Source organism: Nomascus leucogenys, chromosome 9 (assembly GCF_006542625.1).
Source record: "Nomascus leucogenys isolate Asia chromosome 9, Asia_NLE_v1, whole genome shotgun sequence".
In the NCBI taxonomy this organism is placed as follows: domain Eukaryota; kingdom Metazoa; phylum Chordata; class Mammalia; order Primates; family Hylobatidae; genus Nomascus; species Nomascus leucogenys.
This window is the reverse complement of record NC_044389.1, coordinates 91,073,609-91,097,975: the sequence shown is the minus strand read 5'-3', so window position 1 is coordinate 91,097,975 and position 24,367 is coordinate 91,073,609. Positions and strand designations below refer to the sequence as shown.

General features: G+C 36.7%; 1 protein-coding gene across 2 annotated transcripts in view; it reads left to right on the top strand.

The window, feature by feature from the left end:
- The window catches only part of COL25A1 (collagen type XXV alpha 1 chain), a 503,960-nt gene extending 489,486 nt beyond the window's left edge, over nt 1-14,474 (top strand). Inside the window, exons 33-38 of one of the 2 annotated variants that reach the window (XM_003257720.4) lie at nt 14-67; nt 1,972-1,998; nt 2,962-3,015; nt 7,922-7,999; nt 9,819-9,857; nt 13,184-14,474. In XM_003257720.4, coding sequence (XP_003257768.1) covers nt 14-67; nt 1,972-1,998; nt 2,962-3,015; nt 7,922-7,999; nt 9,819-9,857; nt 13,184-13,186 — 255 coding nt within the window. In that variant the 3' untranslated portion in view covers nt 13,187-14,474. Of the gene's footprint in view, nt 1-13; nt 68-1,971; nt 1,999-2,961; nt 3,313-7,921; nt 8,000-9,818; nt 9,858-13,183 lie in introns of those variants that run through there. The other variant, XM_012499352.2, reaches the window with a different exon arrangement.
- Nucleotides 14,475-24,367: the final 9,893 nt, after the last annotated feature.

Sequence of the window (24,367 nt, the reverse complement as noted above, 5' to 3'; positions counted from 1 at the left end):
CTTTTCATTTTAGGGTGAAAAAGGAGCTATGGGAGAGCCTGGACCAAGAGGGCCCTATGGGCTGCCTGTGAGTTCCCGGTCACACGCACATCCCCACCTTCCGCATGCGTAGATGACCAGTCACTGAAACGGTTAACCCTTCCCTTGTGGGGCAGACTAATGTTAGAGAAGAAACAACAATCCACTCATTATTTATACATTCAGTACTTCCATGTCCTTCACAAATAGGTCATATTCAGTCTCTCGCCCTCTCATCATGTACAGACACATATCCAGGCACTTCACGAGATTGACAGGATCAGAGACTATCTCTAGAATAAACTATTAACTCTAGAACAGGATCCTAACTGTCAGAAGATGCCCTGCCTACATCATCTGACTGGACACTCATAACTGGCACTTCCTTGGAAGATCACTGGATCCAAAAATGGCTGTGGAAGCTTCACTGAAAACAGCCTCTTCAGACTTTATCTGTTCCTATAGACTATTTACTAAAATGACTCTTGCTAGTAAAAATTATTCCCCAAATTACATTGATACTTATGACGACTTGATGTTTCTGACTTTCTAAATTACTGTGATAACAAATGATCTTCAGAACATAGAACATTGATAGTGTTCTGTCTTCTGAAAATTCTTCTCTTCTTCTTATTATTATTTGAGATGGAGTCTTGCTCTTTTGCCCAGGCTGGAGTGCAGTGGCGCGATCTTGGCTCACTGCAACCTCCACCTACCGGGTTCAAGCAATTCTCCTGCCTCAGCCTCCTGAGTAGCTGGGATTACAGATGTGTGCCACCATGCCAGCTAATTTTTGTATTTTTAGTAGAGATGGGGTTTCACTATGTTGGCCAGTCTGGTCTCAAACTCCTGACCTCAAGTGATCCGCTCTTCTCGGCCTCTCAAAGTGTTCGATTTATAGGTGTGAGACATTGTGCCCGGCCTGAAAATTCTTAATTACACCGAATTCAAATTGAGACCTCCGGTTTGCTTTGAAAATATCATCCTGGGAATAATTATAATTGATTCATTAAGATAGGGTAGGACAACAGGAGAAGCGTATGTTGCATTAAGGGTTTTAACATTTCCATATCTCCCACATGCTTTTTATGAATTGAAATAATAAACATAAACCATGATTACCTAGTGCTAAATCAAAAAAAAAGATGCTGATTTTGAAATAGGTTTCAAAATCTATTGATGAAATCAAAGTAACCTCTCGTGAACTTTGGATGGATCCATAATATGACACAATAGGGTCATCACCGTGATAATCTGCACCATGGGAGTGAATTTATCATTCTTGCCTAACAGTCTTACGACTTTTAAAAAACATTGGGGGATTATTCATTTACAAAGCTTACTTAAAAACAGCTTTTAAGTTGCAACCTTCACACCCTTCCTACACAGTGTGCACATCTAGCTAAATTAAAACTGTATTTCTACATTCTTTACTCATTTGTGAGCTAACTACTAAGTTATCAAATTAAAGTAGCATTGATTCACATCCTCTATTAGTGCTGGTATGTTTTTAAATCAACTAAACAGTATTTTTGCTTTTAACTTAACTCCTGGACTGGTAACTTAGATACCAAGCTTTAAACATCAGCAGAATATTAGTTTATTTAACCCAATATATCATATAAAATTTTCGTGACCCTTAACTTCAGCACTAACAGTCACTAATCAACTAAACAGTATTTTTGTTTTTAATTTAACTCCTGCACCGATAACTTAGCTACCAAGCCTTAAACATCAGCAAAATATTAGTCTATTTAGCCCAATATATAATATAAAATTTTCATGACCCTTAACTGCAACACTAACAGTCACTAATCCAAATGAGAATCTTTTTCACATTTCTGAAGTAGTTGTTGTAGTACTAGTGTTGCATGTTCAGACAGCCTTAAATAAAGCAATAATCTATTCATAAAACTTAGAAACACTAATGTAGCTACTATGGTTCTTTGGCAGGGGAAAGATGGAGAGCCTGGTCTTGATGTAAGTAATAAGTACAATAAACATCATCCTATTATAATAGATGTTGATGGTCTCCATCATCAATAACAAAAAGAATACTTTTTTTCTGTGCATATAGGTATGCATAGAACATATACTGCCGTGCATGTAAACAGCAATATAAAATACACTAGTGTTTGCATGAGATAAAACAGAAAAGCAAAAAAACACAATTATCTCGTATAAAATTAATAACTGGTAGTGGATAGTGGCACTTCAAAATACTTTCCCAAATTGAGGGTACTCTTAACATCAGTATGACCTATTTATGAAAAATATGCATAAAACCAATATACTTCTCACATGCTATCCTTACAGAATGACATATTATGTTTTTTTCTCAAAGCAGTTATGCAATATTTTTTCCTTTTAGCATCTAGTCCCTATATATCTTATGCTAATATGATTCTGTGAAAATAGAGAATGTCGAAAGTAAATGCCTCTAGACACAATCACTGCTCATCCTGTATTACATGAATAATGAGAATACCAAAAGTAATACTAGTTACTATTTATGAGCACCTGTTATGGGCAGGCATCATTCTGGTACTTTGTAGTACATCATCATGTTTAACATTCACAACAGCTGTCTGGTAGATATCATTAACCCCGTGTTACAGTCAACGGACTAAAGTGCAGAGAGGTAAGTGATTTGCCCAGATCTGCACAAATCAGTGAACTTGCCAGAATTCAAACTAGTATTCTGGTATTCTTTCTACTCTGTATTTCTTAAATGAAAAAGCAAGAAACCTGCTGTGTATAGATAATTGAGACATTAGAAAACTTATGTTTCTAAGCACTGCTTTATTATCTAAGTCTTAAGACTGGTGAGCCATTTCTTGTTATATTTAAGCTCAGAAATGTAAAATCCTAAAATATTTGTTTCTATATGATTTTGCCAATATTACACCAATAGATCTTTTTGGTTTGCTTTTTATCTTACAGGGCTTCCCTGGTCCACGGGGTGAGAAGGGTGATCTAGGAGAAAAGGGAGAAAAGGTGACCTCTCCATCCCAGCATGCACCTTGTTTGATTCTTCTCCTGCTGTCTGCTTTGCTGTTCAGCTTGTGTGATTCCATTTGACACTTAATCTTTCTCCATCCTGTGCTCCAAAAACATACTGATGCCTGATTTAAGGAATCAGGTCTTCAGAGAGGAATGAAGAAGGCTGTACTGCCAGATATAAGGGCACTGCCTGGCATAGAAGAAAAAATTATTATCCCCAGATATTCTAGCTACAGTTTTTCAACCACCTGACACCAATTTATTGAAAAATAAAGGATTTTTGAAAAAAAATTATCTTAAAAAGTAAAATTAAATGGCACAAATCTGCAGTGGTATTTGGCAGAGCTCATTGAACCCTGCAAAGGCAGCATCTCACTTGTCTTCACTACTTCCCAGTAGAGAAATGGAGATATGTTTTGTACGTTGATATTTTTTTATTTGAAAATGGAGGAGAAGCAGTGTGACTGATAAACTACAGTAAGTTCACTATGCAGGACTAGGACTTGCCACTTTCAGATTCAGAGCAACAGCGATTTTTAAAACAGAGATACTGGTGTGTTTCATGAGGTTGATGCTGAAGTTCTATCTCAGAACCATCAGCTCCATGGTCTTTAGGAGCCAATATCAGGCAATGTGGTTTTATGACTTGAAAGAAAAGTTTGGATTATGCATTTTAAAAGTCATTTTTTCCTTTCTTCTCCTTTGTTCTTTTCTCCTCCCTTCCCTCCTTTGCTCTCCTCTGTTTCTTTTCTCTCCTTCCCTCCCTCCCTCCATTGTTCTCTCTCTCTCTCTCTCTCTCTCTCTCTCTCTCTCTTTCCCCACCACCCCTTTCTCAGTATTTTGCTTGGGTCTTTTACATGGTAGTAGATCTAAGGAGAATTTTTTACATTGGACACAACAAAAGAAGCCATCAAAAACTCAATCCCTCAATAGAACAGTGAAAATCTTAAAGTGGCTGAAACTACATTTCACAGTACAAATTTAAACCTGTTATATTTCTCAGGTTAATTTATGTCTCTGCTCTATTTAACCTTATGAAGTCTCCTGAACAGTGACATTCATAGCTGTTGACAAGCCAGGCTAAATGACAGTTGTCAAAGAAAGAAGATTATTAAGCTTGTGGTGGAAGTTTTAGGCCTTAAGCATTGCTTAGACTCTCCTCCCACCCATTGGTAAGAGAGCCCGTGTAAGCGGTTATCTGAAAGCCCCATCATCATCACCGGTATCTTCACATTTACTGAGCGATATGTGCTTTCCCAAGAGCTTTACATATGATAAGTCTTTTAATCCTCATAACAATCCCTGAAGTTGGCGTTATTTTCCCCACTTCACAAACAAGGAAACTGAAGTATAAAAAATTCTTTTATTCTGAATTATAAATTCTGACTGTAAAATACATATGTTTTGAGATAAATTGTGCATATAAGCTTTCAGCCCAAGATGATTGTGTTTTAAAGATGATGTGTAGCTGGGTGCAGTGGTTCATGCCTATAATCCCAGTGCTTTGAGAGTCCAAGGTGGGAGGACTGCGTAAGGCCCAGAGTTCAACACTAGCCTGGGCAACCCATCTCTAGTGAGACCCCCATCTCTACTAAAAAATAAAAAAATATGGTGGGGCATGGTGGCATGTACCTATAGTCCCAGCTACTCCAGAGGCTGAGGTGGGAAGATCACTTGAACTCAAGAGTTTGAGGCTGCAATGAGCTATGCTCGCACCACTGTACTTTAGCCTGGGTGACAGAACAAGACTCTGTCTCTAAAAAAACTCAAAAACATATATATATATATATATATATATATATATATATATATATATGCATTTTATATTTACCTAATGGGTTGTATGAGCCTAAAATCTTAATCACTCAAAAACATATTATCGCTGGGTGTGGTGGCTCACGCCTGTAATCCCAACACTTTGGGAGGCCGAGGCGGGTGGATCACTTGAGGTCAGGAGTTTGAGACCAGCCTGGCCAACATGATGAAACCCCGTCTCTACTAAAAATACAAAAATTAGCTGGGGGTGGTGGTGGGCACCTGTAATCCCAGCTACTCAGGAGGCTGAGGCCAGAGAATCACTTGAACCCAGGAGGCGGAGGTTGTAGTGAGTCGAGATCATGCCACTGCACTCCAGCCTGGGCAAGAAGAGTGAGACCCTATCCCCCCCCCAAAAAAAAAAAAAATACCATTAGGAGGATACTCATGTTTATGAGAAAGAAATTACCAGCATTACAGCATAGGAAAGCATAAAAGCTAGAAACTTGATCCTCAGAATAATGTTAATCACCCATATAACATATTTCCATGTTCAGCTTCCATGATTAGAAGTTTCAAATTTACAAAAATTGATTCTAAATGAGAATAATTCGTGTATATAATTCTTTGACATGGGAAATAAAAGTTATCAAGAGCTCTCATGTACTCATACCCACAATGACATGGTTTTGTATTGCATGGAGAATCAGTACATATTACAAAACAATGCTGACTAATAATAACATTGGCACATTATTCTTCATACTGTAGTGTTTCTTTCCCATAAAGCTTGAGGCTCACTAAAATATTACTGAAAAATGATTCCTATAGCCTGGCACAGTAACATTCATATGACGACATTTTTCTGTTGAGTGGTTAATCTGAGTTGATTTACCAATCCAATAATAAATTGAATTCCAAAGTGATAATACCCAACACACCTGGTCTCAGACACACCTATATGAAGAGTCCACTGCCCTCTGGGAGGGAAGAGCTCATCCAAATGAGTTTACATCGGTTTTATGTCATGGTACTGAAGTGATTTGTTAAGGAAGGATGTTGATCCATCTTGAGTGAGTGACCAACTTACTCCTGAATGTTCCTCCCATCTTACTTTCTATCACAACTGCTCTCATTTCACCCTGACTTCTGAGGTCATCGTCTTTGATCATGATCAACTAAGCCACAGAGAATGTCTCTTTGCCCCATATTCAAGAAATCCAAGTGTTTTTGATTCTGAGCCTTCTGATGCAATCTTTTTGGCACACAGGAGATAAATGAAGAGCTTTTGCTCATGCTGTCAGAATGAATGTATTAATTTGAATGCACATCTCGTATATTTCTGTTACATATATCTCTTTTAACCTTTCAATATTCATGTTGCTTTGCTTCAGAGATTATTCAGTTTTATTACAACTCCCATCCTGATTGCAGAATGAATACATTTATTTAAGTATGTATTGTATAGTATTTTGAATTCTGCACGGCACTAACTCCCTGTCTATAAATATGCAGAGATACTGATGTTAATATAAAACAGCTGAGGTGCATTCCTTCCTACTCCTCCTTTTGCCTCCTTTCCTTAATTCCTCTGGCCTTATGATCCATGCAGATTTCCCACAACCTTTACCTTGATTCCTAAATACTAATTTCCATAGCTACATTCCCACTATGTAATTATCCTGCTTAGCTCATTTTTACTGAGTCCAAGCTGCTTTTCCTCTCCTGAACAGATTTTTTTTTTTTTTTTTTTGGCTTTTGTTACATTGTGAGTAAGCTGGAAACTCATTTACCATTGTAAATACGTGGCATGAGATCAGTAAGAGAGTGAATTAAAGAAGATCCCTAGGTTTATAAATAAGTCTGTTTCTCCAGTTGGCATTGCTGCAAAGTATTAACACTTTTAACATTTGTTTACCTGACTTAATAAGGAAAGTATTTGCTTTTAGTTTCTTTTAAAAGAAGTTTTGCTATAACAAAAGGATGTAAAAAATATTAAAAGAAATAGAAGCATATTTTAAGATATTGAATATTTTTGAATGAGAGTTACACAAGTAATATCAATCATAAAGTTGGATACATTTCAAAGAAATAGACACTGTTAATATTCTTTCCTTTTCCTCTGGTTCAATGCAGCTTTCATCTGTTACAGGATTAGAAAAAAGCAAGGTGACAGGTATTGAAAACTGAGTGAAGTATCCATTATTTCCCTGAACTTCATCTGCCACTGACTGGCTTCAATGGTTTTGGTACCTGTCATCCTCACAGGATCTGTGACTCAAACACCTAATTCGTGATTGTGACATTGTGGTCTAAGTTAGCACTTCTGATGTATCAGCTTTTAAGCCTCCTTCTTTTGTCTTGTTGAGTATCTTAAATAAAATCCCACATGCCCCTGCCCAGAATCCATTGCCACTCTGAAAATATAAGTTAGCTTTTATAATATCATGCCTTACCTAAATCAGAAAACAGTGGTAAATGCCCTTCCAGAATTTTCTTACCTAAACCATCTTTTGAATTACCATTATTTTCCCCCAAATAAAATTTGTCTTTTATTTAAACCCTTGTATCCACAGGGGGAAAAGGGAAAGAAAGGCAAAAAGGGGCCTAAAGGGGAGAAAGGAGAACAGGGTGCTCCTGGATTAGATGCACCCTGCCCGTTGGTATGTCTGCCTTGTGGAACTGTCTCCAGATGTTTGTGTGAGGGGATCAGATGGGAGAAGAGCAAGCTGGAGGGATCCGTAACAGGAGGGTTTCTGATTGGGGTCGTTTAACATGGACTTCAAGATACCCAGAAACATTTATCAGTTATCCTGATATGTTCCACATCTTGTCTCTGGCCACTAGCTCTGCCTGGTTTCTTAACCCCCAAATATCACGGCACAACTGGAACCTGAATGTAAGATCCGAAAGAAACTAGCACTATTCCATACCCCTCAAAAGAGAAGGCCACTGTTTTCAGACAAGCCCCCGTTGTAGGAATATGTCTCCCTCCATTTTACTCTGCCCAACTTCACTGGATGTTACTTTTCCCTTCAGAGTTGCTCCTCTCCCAGCCTTTGTTGTTGTAGTTACTTCTTTCGCAGAATTTGTGCTTAAGTGATTTCTTGTGTTAGTAACATTATGAGTTAATCTTTACAAACAGGGATTCCGTGGCGTTAAGGGGGAAAAAGGGGAGCCAGGCCAGCCTGGCCTGGATGGGCTGGATGCCCCTTGCCAATTGGTACAGTATTTCTCTTTCCTACCACCCTGCATGCAGTTCCTTTGTTTATCACATGTTCATCTCTATCAGTGTAAAGTGGTGCTTTCTGGGCAAGCTTTACATGATAAACACCCTACATGCATGTGCATGAACAGGCTCCTTCTGCCACTCTGCAGAGTCAGAGAGCAAGCACGCGTTTCTATCAATGAATGCAAATTAATCTCCTGATGTTGTTCTCACAACTGACATGACCACCTTTTCTGTGTTCTTTGGGATATTAATTTTTTCAATAAATATTTAAAGATTACATTAAAATTATGTGAAAATATTTGATGCAAAGACACTGCTAGACCATAATTTTGGTTTTCCACCTAAGTTTGACTTTTTTTCTTTTTCTCTAAAACAAATAAAGGTATTTCTGCCTTTTTTGCTATATTTCTATCAGGCTGTGAATAAGGCCCAATCTACGGAATTCAGCTTCTGTTGGCAAGTGTTAACCAATTCAAGAGAATGCTTTAAGAGACCACAGAGAAGAAGACCAAACTTCTCTGAGCTTCTAAAGATGATAAAAGTCTGCAGCCCCAACCTTCTTCTTTGTCACATAACCTTTTCAATTTAATGGTCTCTCCTTTTGAAACTCACTTTCCTAAAGTAGACAAAACTCCCTTATCTCCATTGGCATGAACTCAAAATCCTCCTGATACTAAAATCTAAAATTCTGCTGGTTGAACCTTCTCCTTGTACCAATCTGGCATTACCAGTTTTTCCCAAATATTTTATGAAGCTTTTTAAAAGTGTTCTTTTTTTACATTTAAAATGAAATTATATTCATATTTTCTGAGGTATAAATAAAAATTTTTATGTTTGCATTGATGGTTATACTGGTCTGCATGTTCTCATATTATTCTTCAGGTATAAGCATGATTCTTTAAAGATAAATTTATATTTCTCTTTAAGAGATTGTATTTATATTTTAAAAAATTAAGCAGTCAGTGATTATAGTTAGAAAATCTCAACATGAAGTTCCCAGTTCTTTGTTTGCTTGGTATTGATGATAAATCATATTTTATGTTCATTTTGTTGGGGGAAAAGTAGAAGCATGCCTTCTTGATGTACCAACTCTTCCTGCCTTATTTGTATCATTTGTATCTGAAGAATGCATACACTTTAAAATAAATTTTGCAACACTTAGGAACCTCTTATTTTATTCAGAATTTGTTAACTAACTTTTGAATAATTTAAATAGAGAAATCGATAAATGCTATGGATAATATTTTATCATAAAAATATAGATAGGCTGCCTGTCTTCTAATTCAATTGAGTATGTTCTACTGTATTTACTTTCAGTATAGAAAAGTGAAAAATACTGGCATGTGAAGAGCTACAAACTTCAGATAGAAATAGTTTATCATTGATTATTCATCATTATCATGAATTCAGCCATAGTCTAATAGTGACCAGGAAGAGAAGTTATTTTGGTTTACGTAATAGAGATACCAGTGAGATGTGTTTTAATGAAATTAAGAGTATAGATTTATTATCTAAAAATATAGATATGAATGTAGCACTATGCTTTGTAAGTTGCTTTTTCAAAATTAGGCATAACATTTTCTATACTTTATGTGTTTTCAAAATGTGTACTCACTCTGGAAAACATTTGAATTTTCTTTATTTTACCTAACACTGGGAAATATATTGGGAGTTGCTAATTAGTAAAAGATGCCCATGACCCAAGCCACTAATGGGTAGAAATTTATTTTTAAGCCTCTGAGCATGTGAATTATGAAGTTTAATCACTCTTACGGAACCTGAGGAATTCTTTTTCTTCTCCTTAAAACAGGGGCCAGATGGCTTACCCATGCCTGGCTGTTGGCAAAAGGTAGGCTTTACTGAATAATTTCTCAAAAGAAGCACTCTCCCTTTCTCTTAACCTGGACTAGACTTTTCCATTCAGAACAGACCTTTGGATGTGACATTCCGAAGAGTTCTTTGGATATTAAAAAGCAAAAGATTTCATCTCCAGAATATCTTTTGATCAGTATATTTACTGCTGATTTCTTGCTAAACTGATTAGCTAATGCAATTCTTAGCAAACATTGCAATTTGGAACCTTCCCTATCTAATCCTTTCTTTAGAATGGAAAGGGGCAGTGCACCCTGATAACGTTTTGCTTCTCTCTCAAAATCTTTGTCTTCCTAATGTTTAAAACTATTCTTAATTGTGATTCTTTTTCTGTTTATCCTTACTTACACTGACAAACATGCTAATACATGGTAGAACCTTGTCAATATTAGTCACAGAGCTGAGAAAGCAGAAAAATATAAGCATCATTTGTTTAATGATGTCTTGACTTATGTAGGAGAAACTGAATTAAATTTAAGTGATGTCCTTTATGACATCAGTTTATTCTAGCCTCTTCATATGACTGCCCATAGTCACTGTGTGTGTATTCAGTGAGGAAAGAAGTTTATTCTTTATAGAGAACCTTCTATGTGCAAAGGCTGTATGATAGCCTTTTCATATAGAGAATATCATTTCACTTAATCCACACAATGACTCCATAAAGTCTATTACCCTCAGTGATGCAGATAAGGAAACAAATTCAAGAGGTCAAGGGCCTTTCAAGAGCACAGAACTAGTATGTAACACAACTAGGAGAGGGAGAGAGAGAGACAATGGAAAGCAACAGTAAAACTGTAAGCAGGGAAGGGATCATCCATATGAGCTGTGCTATTCAGAGAATATCAAACCTTTATGCAATAATGGTGAAGATCTAATTATAAAGGCTGTGCGTATACTACTGAAAGATAAAAGCATTCCAAGCATGTAAAAATGAGCTGAGGAAATGCACAAGATGCTTCAATCATTTTGAAATTTTTTCTCCAGCACCTTGTGGCTTCTTCAGTAATTTTGGACAGGCATGCTTTATTAGCAAAATTATAGCAAAACTATGTAGCAATGCAGAAAGATGGGAAACCTGACTCTTAGTTGCCTCTTACCTTAGCATCTCCATTGGTGAGAAAATCCTGAATAACTCACTCTCTTTCTTAATCAGTTTCACCTACTTGACCAGAGAAAGTAAAACCTCTCTCAGTAGTGTCATTTATTTAGTAGCTTCCCATACTCTGCTTTCAGCCTGTCAGATAATTAGCTTGATCACCCAGGGTCAAGTGGGTCTCATGAAAATGGACCTATCATCATATTCTTCTTCACCTGAGAAAACTATCCCTCCACTCTCATAACCCCTATTCACAGAATTTTTAATACCATCTTGAGCTGGAATTACCACTTACTCTCTAACCTTTGCCCTGTAATCTAATAGTATAATGATTTTTTAAACCAGCCATTAGCACACTTCACATAGAGGAGATGCAATAGGCTTGCTTTAGCCAGCCTTCTGACACCACTCAGAACTTGGGTTCACAATCGTTCTTAGCCACCTCTGAATCGCTGCCTTTTTAAAAGGGGTTTATAATCTGAATCGCTGCCTTTTTTAAAGGAGTTTATACCCTTAAATGGCAACAAAGAACTCATCATCTTTTTGGTTCATGAAATGGCCAAACCTGGTAGTAATATGAATACGATTAGAAAATCAGAAAAATTTTCCTTTTAAATACTCCTTTTTCCACAGAATAGACACTATACGCTACATAAGATTAAAGATCTTATGAATCTAGCATCTTCTTATATAAAGAATAAGAATTATGAAACTTTAGTATTGTTTAGCACACCCACCCAACACACACAAATGCAAATCATTCTGATCAACCTCTCCCACCCATCCCCAGAAAGGAAAGAAACAATTAGAAAATGAAAATGTTCTCAAATTTCTTATGTGGTCAACTTAGCTGTTACATTGAATAGTCAAATATAATTATTTTTTAAATTATATTTTTAAAATAAGGTCAGCGGATTGCTTTTAGTGAGTCCTATTTTGGGTGTATCACCGTTTTGAACACTGCTGTGTTTATTAGGCTGTAGGGCACAGTGGCAAATGTTTGCTTGACTTAAAATTCAAATTGTGGCAGTCGTATAAATCACTGATTAATTACCAGCTTCTCTTGGTCATGCTCCTCTCAATGATTTATATATGCAAAACTATTTGATCGTTGTTTAGTTTTCTTTCTAGATATAGTTCCATTTTCTAAATTTACCAACACAAGAAGAGTTAAGAGAGAGAAGTGAGGGTTTGGAAAAAGGAGTGCTTCCTATAGACACATTTTTTTTAGCATTGGCAAGACAGGCAAGAATGTCGAGTGAACTCCATCTCTGAAGATTAGAAAGCAGCCTCCAAAGCACACCTAGTAGAGCATCTATTTTCCTTGAATAGAGAAAAACAAATGTTAATAAATAAACTTAAAGATGACTCCATGCATTGTGCAGGGTGAATGAAGAGACCTCTGTTATTCTCCTTCCCTGTACAAACTACTTACTGATTTTTCTTTGAGTAAATGTCAAGGATGTCTCTAAGATCTGCTTTGTAAGTGTATATCTCAAAGACCTCTGTTCCTCAGACCTCTGACTTAATGCAGTTCTAAGAAAACCTTAGTTATTATGACTGCTATGAGAGAGAGATGAGAAAACAGAAATCTGTGGTGAGAAACCAGAAATCTGGTGAGAAACCAGAAATCTGTGGTGCCTTAGGTCACAATGGAACCTGTAATACAGATTGAAGGCCTGACAGCAGGCAGGTCTACCTTGCACAACATTCACAGTGGGCAAGGCTTGCAAAAGGAAGGAGGAACCAAGAACTGAAGAATAGAGGATTAGAGTCAGGTGTTGGTGAAGTAAACAACATTATTGAGGTCAAGCCTCAGCCCTTTCCACAGCTGTACTGTAATGCTTGCAGAAGATTATGTAGGTTACAAATGCAGAATTAAATTTAATTATGGTATATATGTGATAAACATCCTAAGTTTCTGCTTTCCCAGAAGTTACTGAGCAAAACACTTACCCTAAAATTCTCAGTGGCAAAGGAAAAATGTGGAATGAACCTCAGATGGAAATTGCCATGACATCTTGGAGTTTAGAAAGTAATACATAGCACACATATCAGATAATCAATTGGCTCATTGATAGCCAGTCACTTGGCTTATAGACTCTATTCAAGGTTCTACCAGTTTTCTTAAAATAAGTATTTATTTAAAATTTTAATTCAAGACTACTAATTCCATGTATTTGTCTTTTTGTTGTCTTTTTCTGCAGTGATGAATCTAACCTTTCAAGCATGAAGTTGTGTATATAATGGTCCATTTTTAATATTTATAGTTGAAAACTGAATTGCAGATTTTACAAGTCTGAGATATGTTTACATAGGGCTGCTTCTTCCTGCTGGCAGTAGTATACATGTCCATTTTTACTCCACTTACATCTGAAATTGGGCAATTTGTGAAACCAGTGAGAATCCTGCAAAAAATATAGAACGGTATCTCTTTATCTTATGTGAAGATACGTATTTATATGGACAAATCAGTGGTAGAGAATGATTGATTGTACTAGCTATTTTCCTTCTTTGGGCTTGCTAATTGCATGGACAAAAAGTGCCACGAAATAGTTTACATGAAATGGTGACCAAATATGGACTCAAAGCTATGAAAATGTACTATACTGACTGATTTTAGAGTTATCACATTCCCATTCACCATTCATGTTGTCATTGACTCATACCTACACCACCCATTGAAACTAACTAAAAAAGCATGACTATGTCCCAAACCTGCTTGCTGTGCAACTTCAAATGCTAGCATGCTGATCACAAGTCCTTTGATTACATCTGAACCTTTATTCCTTTTGTCATCTCAAGGGAGTTACACCATGGCTTATTGCCAAAAAGAGATAAGGTGGTGGAGAGCACACACACAATTTGTCTTGTATTTTGAGGGAGTTGCAGTCCTGACTGCAGATCTACAGCTTCCAGTATTGTGGGCTCATGTGGCCACTTTGGTTGAAATACGAAGGGGTTGAGCCTGTTGCTGCCGCCAGTTTTCCTTGGGCTGCCCTTGGCAGTGAAGACACGGGAAGAGGACCGATTGAGCCTCCAGCACTGCCTCTCGTGTGACCAAGTAGGAAAGAGGTTTACAAATGCAAACATGCAGAACCACAGACTTTAAAAACATATATAAATAAACTGAATTTCAGCAAGTGTTAATATAGGTGCTTTTAAAAATGACAGAGGCACAGCACTTCTTTTGGAAATAGGAGATTCTTAGAATGGGAGCTCCTGTCCCTGAGGGAAAAGGAATTAACATCCCACAAAAACTTGGGTTGCTGAAGAAATAACATGTTCTGAGAAGGGATCAGCCAAAATCGCCTCTCCCAATGATGTAGGAGAGCTTACTGGGACAATCTGTGCCAAAGTTGTTGTGAGAGCTTTCCTTCCTCCTAAGATCCAACCATGTCAAACATTTCCTACAAAGTTCGAGAAACAGAAAGGTATTTTTCATTCTTTTTAATGCTTTTTTCTTTTTCTTTCTTTAGTCCCAAGAATATTGAAAAAATATTCGTTTCAGTTTTTGTCACATATGTTTTGAACAATTTTTTTAAGAAGTCTTCAAATCATAATAATTTGGCTCCAATAGTCAAAATGACCTTTTACTAACTTCTCTCTTGTTTTGGATAATTGGATAGAATATAAAAGAAGCTCCACTTTCAGTCTAATCATTGTAAAGCATGAAAGTTATGCATTTTTAAGTATGTTTTGACTTTTTTTACATGATGAATGTAACGTACATGGAGATTACCAGTTAATATAAAGCCAAGATTTTGTCACATTTGGTAATATTAACTAATTTCTGTTTTTATGGTTTTAAGTTTTGTCTATATTTAGATTTCTTTCTCTTTTTAACATTTCTAAATGTGTCTTATCCTCATATCCACAGACCAAATCTAAGATCTCAGAAAGCTGTGAAATATAGTTTCCATAAAGAGAATATTTTTCATCTACTTGCTCAAACTTTACCTAACCGTATTAGATGGAACATTTATTTGCATAGTAAAGAGTTGGTAGCGTGTTTTGAAATGGCTTATTCTAAGTGGAAGTGTTACATTAAAAGAAACATTATCAATGAGGAGTAGGCACCCTTTCAGCCCATTAGAGAATTTAATTTCTCTCCTGACTCAATGTCATCTTCTGGGAAGATTTCTAGTTTCATGCATAGGTGTCATCACCAGAAGGGAAATTAACTCATCCTTGGCTTATAGTTAAGATATAACCATAAGACAAGGAACCTAAAATCCTCATGATCTCAGTTATGTTATGTAACCAAATGACAGTCATACAAAATGGCATCTTCTTTTTTTTCTATTAAATTTTTAAGGTTGAAAGATGTTTAAACTATTAGATCAGTCTAATTGGTAACATTTCTGGTAACATTCCACACCCCTAAGCCAGTTTAGCATTTTGAAAATAATGGAGGGCATTTCCTAACAATTTCTTGTATGGCATGGTGTTAGGATAAGGTATTGCTCAATGTCTGACACGCTTTGTCTTAAATGGTTTGGAAAAATGAACTGAAGTGGGTGGAACTACATTCTCTTCAGGAAAACAAACTACAGTGTCCAGTGGCTATATTTTTTTCTCTTCTATTTTTTTTCTGCTCCTCTAGTAGAAAAAGGTGGATTGAAATGGATCACTATTTAAAACTTGCACAGCTTCAGGAGACGATACCTCAACATCAAAAGAAAAACACTTTATGTATAAAAAATTTTTTTGAAATACAGCCCTTCAAAGAATACTGTTCTGTCCCATGTGTATATTGAGTTTTTGCTCTATAACTGATTTGACAACATCGACTTATTTCATGATTAAATGAGCTTGTAAACTTTCATTACATTTATTTCCTTGGGAAAAACAAAGGGATGGAAATACTATACTCCTCCTTGTTCAGTGGAATTGCTAGGTCTTAACCATGATGGATAATCTTTAACTTTTGGTTACTACAATGTTTTCAAGCTTCCATTTTGTCATCAAAATAGAGAATTCTTAAATAATTTCTAAGTGAATGAAAGAATTGTGTTTGTTGATATGTGTTGATAGATAATATACTTTCCTTAAAGATTTCTTTAATGTGTGTTATTGGATAGAAGGTTGAGAAAATATACATGAAAGACACATTGGAAATAAGGCAAGGTCAGTTTCTATTTCTGATAAAACATTGAAGGATAGCAAATTGATACGTGTTTTAGATTTAAAATTGTTTTTCATTTATGTTGGTTGGTGCTAATGTATCTCTTTTCCTTTTTCTCTATGGACAATGCAACTACTATGGATAATTTTATTTCCCTGTTTAATAGCATTCCTAAATCATTAGTATGTTATTTTATTTTTAAAGTTCATGAATTTGCTATAATTATGGTCCAATGACCAGGCTTTCTTAATGTAAAACAAAACAGTGTACGTATAGATGATGTGTGTTTACTCAGATCATGGATCCTCCTATTTCATATTCATTTCATACATCATATGCCTTTATCTACTTTCATGTGTCTCATCTTTTTCATTCACTCGTCTTTTAGTTTATATGATTTGATGAAACATGACAAAACTAGCATCAGAGAAGTCTGCACACACCATATAGAGTACCTAGTGCACAAATATGCCTAATTTTTTCTTTCAGTTTTTGTTTTTCATTAGCAAAAGCAGTCTTGGAGGATTTTTTTTTCTCATGTGATTTTATAGAGGACATTAGAATATCTTTAATTCCTACTTGAAGAAAGGTCTTGTTTTTGAATTTACATTCTGTGCATATGATGTTCTGATGGGACAGCAAGAACTTACACATCAAGTAGTTTATACTACATGTCCTTTGTCTAACTATCTATATAGACATATACGCCAGTTTAGAAAATTGTCAAATCAGCATGTCAGTACCAATGGAAAAATTGTCTTTGATATGTTATATTTTTATCACTTAGGAAATGTGCTTCATTTCCAAGGGTTTTTTATTTTTAATGTTACTATTGAAGCATGAAAATTTAACATCATTTGTTATCCTTTCTTTCTCCACTATATATGGTCTTACCCAGAGTTGGGCTATACTTTGGTCATGTTTAAAATCTTCTAATAAGTGATCATAAGCAACATACAGATGCTAATATTTGAAATCTTGTTTTGTCTTGCTTCCTAACAATCAAATTATATTAATATTTCACACTACAAAAAATAGGATTTTCTAATTTGTAAAAACAAGAGCTCCTGCTATCTCTTGGAAGTTAAGTCCTTAGGAACCCTATCTTATCTTTCTAAAAATAATAAGTAAGAAAAATCACATGTGATTCTGGCTATTAAAATCATACATCCCTAGTGGAATTAACAAGCTTGACCAGTTATGATTATGCTAAATTGTTTCAGACTAGAAAGACTGTCAGTCCCTACTTCTTCCCATTTTTCTTGGGATATCTTTATATTGGCTAGATTTGTTGCCAATATAAAATTAACACAGCAGAGACACTCTTCTAACATAAATTTTTACTGGAGTTTGGTTTTTGCTAACCCCGTACTAATAAACACTTTAATGACTTTTTTCATTTCAAAATATTTAAATGTATAAAACTGCCTATGCTGCTTATTGAAAGAACTGTCCTTTTGGGAATAGGAAGATTTTTTTCAACCTACACCGTTATGTGTGATTTATTAACAACCTAACAAAGAAAGTGCCAACATTTCTCAAAATGTAGTTGATATTCTCACCTATCTCAGAAATATTAATAAATTGGATTCACAAAAGAATGTCTTATATACTGTTGACATTTATGTGAATATTCTTTATACTGTTGTAAATGTTTCATTCAATTTAATAACATTTTAAAAAGATGTATGTATCTGATTTTTCTTTAGAAAATATTATATTTTTATTTGTATTTTTTACATTTTGAAGTTCATCTCTATGTGCAGCTATTTTTATATTGCCAAAAACTCACATAAATACAAAATAAGTGAAATATGCAAAAAAAATATTTTGGCAAGCATTACACTGCATATTTTTTTAAATGTTTGTGGGCCAGTCTCATATAATTGATTATTCTAAGAATGTGCTGTCTCTTATCACTGTAAATATGGCACAAACCTGTTTATCTCAGTAGTGTAAATAATTGAAAGATTGAATTCTCCCTGTTCAATTTTTATTTTAATTTCATTGTAATTTCTCCAGCTGACATTACTGTATCAAAAGATGCATAAGATTTTTGATTTGCGGTTTGGAGATAATTGCATTGTGTTCAGTTTCCAATTTGTTTTTATTTGCTTTTTAAATTTGTTTTCAGGGTTCCTAGTTTGTGAGAAGTTGATCTTCAGAATTATTTTTACACTATTTATGACTTATTTTCATAATGTAAAAAGTGTGTAATTATTACAATATTAATCCAAACAATGATAATGAATTGTATTGTTATAAAGCTTTACTGATGTTCTTGAAAACCTTGGCCTCTTTTCTTTGATTTAAACATTATTCATAAAGAATTTTATTCTACTCTTCTACAATATTGTAACCCCACCATTTAACCTGGTGCACATACCTAGCTATAGGGATTTTCTAAAACTAGAACTTTCCAGTTTGGTTTTTTTTTTTTTTTTTTTTTTGAAATGGAGTCTCGCTGTGTTGCCCAGGCTGGAGTGCAGTAGACCGATCTCGGCTCACTTCAAGCTCCACCTCCTGGGTTCAAGCGTTTCTCTTGCCTCAGCCTCCTGAGTAGATGGGACTACACGTGCCTGCCACCACACCAGCTAATTTTTGTATTTTTAGTAGAGATGAGGTTTCACCATGTTGGTCAGGCTGGTCTCAAACTCCTGATCTCGTGATCCTCCTGCCTCAGCCTGCCAAAGTGCTGGGATTACAGGTGTGAGCCACCGCGCCCGGCCTCCCCTCCTAATTTTCCTCCACTATTTTCCATCTTGATGAATTAAGTTACCTTACATTTAGTTGCCTCTTACCATCCTCCCATCAAATTAGTCATCAGTATATGATTAGAATGTAGCGTATAATAGTCACTTAATAAGTATTTAATGGGCTGGGCGTGGTGGCTCATGTCTGTAATCGCAGCACTTTGGGAGGCTGAGGCGGGTGGATCATGAGGTCAGGAGATCAAAACCATCCTGGACAACATGGTGAAACCCTGTCTCTACTGAAAATACAAAAAATTAGCTGGGCATGGTAGCAGGCACCTGTAATCCCAGCTACTCAGGAGGCTGAGGCAGGAGAATCACTTGAACCTGGGAGGTGGAGGGTTGCAGTGAGCCCAGATTGCACCACTGTACTCCAGCCTAGGGGACAGAGCACGACTCAGTCCCAAAAAAAAAAAAAAAAAAAAAAAAAAAAATATATATATATATATATATATATATATATAAAATATATATGTATGTATTTAATGAATGATGAATGAATAAATGCCTCCACAAAGACACCAATTATTTAAAAGTCCCAAATAAAAGAGTACTTCCCAATGCTCACCTTTCTTATATTTTTGCTTTTGTAATTGAAAGATAAAATTGTGTGTATTTATTGTGCAAAATACGATGTTTTGAAGTATATACACACTGTGGAATGGCTAGATCTAGTGCTCATCTTTGTTTATCTTCCCAGCAGCATTAGATGCAGTTGACCACTGCCACCCTCTTCAGCACTCTTTTTAGTTCTCAAGTCTTTGTATTCTTGTCATTTAATCTTACTTTTCTTTCTTATTTTCCTCTGCCAGCTCTTCCTTCTCTACCTGATCATTAAATGATGATTCTCAGGGCTCTCACTTTCATTCTCTTTTCTGCTTTTGCTTTTCTCAGCCACGCATTCCCTCTCTCCAAAAGAGCTCATTCTTTCTCACAAAGACCACATTTCTGTCTTCATCAGACTTCCTTCTGACTTTCAGACCAACTGATAAAGGCATGGCCACCTGGATGTCCCACAGGTGCTTATCATCTTCCACTTCACCCATGGTTCTCTTACAGACTTCCATATCATAATAAACGGTGCCACCTTTCCCACCTGCCATCCAGGCAAACAAGGTGGAGGCCTCAATCATTTTGGACACTACCCACCTCCATCACCCACCCATCCCCTCATATGCACAGCATCTAATTCATCACCAATTTCCTTCAATTCTGCCTCCTAAATCTCTATCAGATCTACCCCTTCTCTCCATCCTCATCCCATGATCTCAGTTTAAACTTTCCTTATTTTTCAGACTTTTGGAGAAGCCTTCTAACTGGCCTCTCTGCAATTATTAACTATCTCATACCCTCTATCACTCTGAGGATGATGATTCAAAGAAAGTAAATATGGCTTTATTTATAAATTCATCCTTTTATTTCACTTCCCATAATATTTAAGAAAAATTAAAAGAACATTTATAAAGAACACTATTGCCAGGCACGGTGGCTCACTCCTGTAATTCCAGCACTTTGGGAGGCTGAGGCAGGCAGATTGCTTGAGCCCAGAAATCTGAGACCAGCCCAAGCAACATGGCAAAACCCTGTCTCTACAAAAAATGCAAAAAGAAATTATTCAGTCATTCTTGTACATACCTGTAGTCACAGCTACTTGGGAGGTCAAGGCTGTAGTGAGTCAAGTTGGCGCCACTGCACTCCAGCCTGGGTGATGGAGGGAGGAGACCCTGTTTCACTAAAAAAAAAAAAAAGAAAACTTTTAAAATATATGAATTAGTTTAAAAATAAGAACCTGGAAAAACATATGTAAACATAGTTCAGGACCACAAAGAAAGTTATAATGAAAAGATAGAAAATATAAAACTCCATAGTACATTAAATCAAATAACCAGCATGGCTCTGAGCTCCCTGGTGTTCATAACAAAAAGAAAAATAAATCAGTAGCACACTTATCCATAAAGTGACAAGGCACAGGTTCCTCAAAATAACCAAAGCTAATTGAAAATATATATATATATTTATTTATTTAAAGTATATATTTATTTATAAATTTACATATTTATATGTTATATAAATATATATACTTTAAATATTTAATTTAATTTATATAAATATATATTAAATATAAATATATATATATATATTTTTAGATGGAGTCTCACTCTGTCGCCCAGGCTGGAGTGCAGTGGCGTGATCTCGGCTCACTGCAACCTCGATCTCCTGGGTTCAAGCAATTCTCCTTCCTCTGCCTCCCGAATAGCTGACATTACAGGTGCGTGCCTCCATGCCTGACTGATTTTTTGTATTTTTAGTAGAGACGGGGTTTCACCATGTTGGTCAGGCTGGTCTCAAACTCCTGACATCAGGTGATCTGCCCGCTTCAGCCTCCTAAAGTGCTGGAATTACAGGCCCCAGCCACCACACCTGGCCTGAAATTTTTTTTTTTTTTTTTTTTTTTTTTTTGAGATGAAATCTTGCTCTGTTGCCCAGACTGGAGTTGAGTAGTGCGATCTCGACTCATTGCAACCTCCGACTCCCTGGTTCAAGTGATTCTCCTGCCTCAGCCTCCCAAGTAGCTGGGATTACAGGCACGTGCCACCATGCCCAGCTAATTTTTAGTAGAGACGGGGTTTCACCATGTTGGCCAAGATGGTCTCCATTTTCTGACCTCAAGATCCGCCCGCCTTGGCCTCCGAAAGTTCTGGGATTACAGGCCTGAGCCATCACACCTGGCCTGAAAATATTTTTTTATGTGAGATTTCTTATAAAGAACACTTCTACAATAACTACATCAGCAGATTTTGATAGTGTTTCTCAATGTAAGTCAAGCACGTGTATTTCCTAGTCTATTTTTGTGTTGCCAGAAAGGAGTACTTAAGGCTTGGTAATTTATAAAGAAAAGAGGTTTATTTGTTTCAGGGTTCTGCAGGCTGTACAAGAAACATGGCATCAGCATCTGCATCTGGTGAGAGCTTCAAGCTACTTCCACTGATGGTGAATGCGGAGCCAGTGAACAGGGACCACATGCAGAAAGCAGAAGCAAGAGAACAGGGGAAGGTGCCAGGCTCTTTTAAACACCAGCACTTGGGCAAACTCTCACAAAAATGAGAGCTCATTCATTACCACGAGGATGGCACCAAGCCATTCTTGAGGGATCCATCCCCATGACCAAAACACCTCCCAGTAGGCTCCACCTCTAACAGCGGGGATCAAATTTTGACATGAGACTTGGCATGAACATACCATATCCAAACCATAGCATTGTGCCAAAACCAGCTTCCCTAAAAACAGTTCTACGGGGAAATTTAATCATGCTATTCCTTTGCTTAAAATCTGCCAGTAGTTTCCCATCCTCATGCAGATACCTCAGTGTAGAATCCAAGGCCCATTGTGATCCAACCATGACCAGCTTTATAACCTCATGCCTTGCTGGCCAGCAACCCTCACCCAAGGTTCTCCCATGTTAAACTATTTGAGGATCCCTTTGGTTGCTCCCCAGCCTTGAAATAGTCTCCATCCCCATCCCTGCCATTCATTTGAAGAATACTTGCTCTTCTTCCAAGACTCAACATATGCATCAACTTACTAAACACCCCTTCCTGCCAAGTTGAGATGCTCTTTCTTTACTCCAATAATTTCTTGTACTTGGCACTGCTAAAACACTTATCAGATGGTTAATAACTGTAGTTTCTGTCTCCTCCACCACATGGTAAAACTAAGCAGAAACCCAACTCGGTGAGTTCTCGATTAATATTTTTTATTAAATAAACGGTTATTTCTCTTGGAAGAAAAAAAGAAAAGAAATAACAAAAGCTGCAAGAACAACAAAACTCACTGGGACTTCTGAATTTTATTAATGTGCATGATGTGCAAAACAATCCACAGAGCTTGTCTGTAGCATGCTAACTATTTCTCAAACTAAGGGAAGATGTGTTGTGACCTTTTACTAGTCTAAAGATATGTTTTATATAAAGTATGGTGTAATATCACCTCCTTGGTGGTAGATGGAATATCACCTAATAAGTGATCAGGGAGGAATTTAAAGAACGTAAAGAGGTTTGAATTAGTCCATGGAGAACAGGAGTAAGAGCAGGAAGCCTACAATGATTAATGTGTGGTTTAAAGCAAGCCAGTGAAACTGAGGACCACAATTTTGTCCCAATCCCTCTGCACCTTTGTACAGTACACATGTTGTTATCTATTTAAATATGAAATGTTTGCCTTCTAAATCTTCTCTCAATTTCTATTTGTTGACTTTTCATTGTCTCTTCATGTTAGGAAGCTAGATCTAGTCTGGAAGTTCTCAAACTTCAGCATTTATCAGAATCACCTGGAGAACTTGCGAAAACAGATAGCTGGGCCCCACCCCCTAAATTTGTGATTCAAGAGATCTGGTATGGGACTTGAGAATTTCTATTTCTAATAAGCTCCTAGGTGGTGGTAGTGCACTTGTTCCAAGGTCCACACTTTGAGAAACACTGCTAGTCTAGTCTATTTTAATAAAATGTAAGTTAAGTAACTGACATTAATTCAGAGGTGGTGACCTTCCTTTTATTGTGAACATCTTCGGTGAATTTTCTCTCCTCATCAGTGCCTTAACTAAAACTCTGAGGTCACTCTTTTGCAACTCCTTCAAATAGAGGCTGCTAATTTTCCCACAATTCTCCCACCTAGATGGAAAGAAAGTTGGGCATCCACATTGATCCTTATTGCCAGTTCCACACAATTAATTCTTCATCCATGTATAGAAAGCCCCACTTATTTGAGTCTTATGATAACTGGTTACTAGCACCCTCTGCCCTTCTTCTTTGCAGCCATCTTCTGTCGTTCCCTTCATTAATTGAAGCCTTTAGCACGTGGTTCACAGTCTTATTTTTCTCCCTACATGCTATCCTTTGAGGTAACTTACATGTCAACATGGTCAATATAACCAACACCTTATTCCATTATCTTCTCAGACCTCATTTCTAATGACTTTTTGCACCCTCCAATTCTGCCACTCACTCCCCTGACATCCTGATTTCTGTCAATCCCTGAAACTGCTCCAACTCTGGAATAATGCATTCAAACATCCCACTCTGAGGACTCTCTACTATCCTGGCAGGATTTCCTTCCCAGTGACTCCCACTGTACCTATTCTTGCACCTAACAACCACCTCCATTCCTTATATCTCTCGGCCCTCCTTACCATGCCCCACACAGCTCCACTTCCTCTGCTCTCCAGCTTAGGTTACACAGAACAAATTTTCACCTACATTGATGCCAACAACTTCCTTACCCCATTGTTCCATGTGCCCACTTGCCAAAAGCCAAATGTGTAATAGCCCATCTGTCCACCTTCTCTGCATCTTTGTCTGGTATAGTCCACTCAATGCTATGGGAGAAGATCACTCAGTAGTCCAGGTTGGTTCATCACAAATTCAAAGTCTCCAAATTTACCTGTGCATTCAACAACTACCAACAACTAACAATCTGTCTGTGTTTCCCTAATCGTGGTGGTAATTCAAACTTTT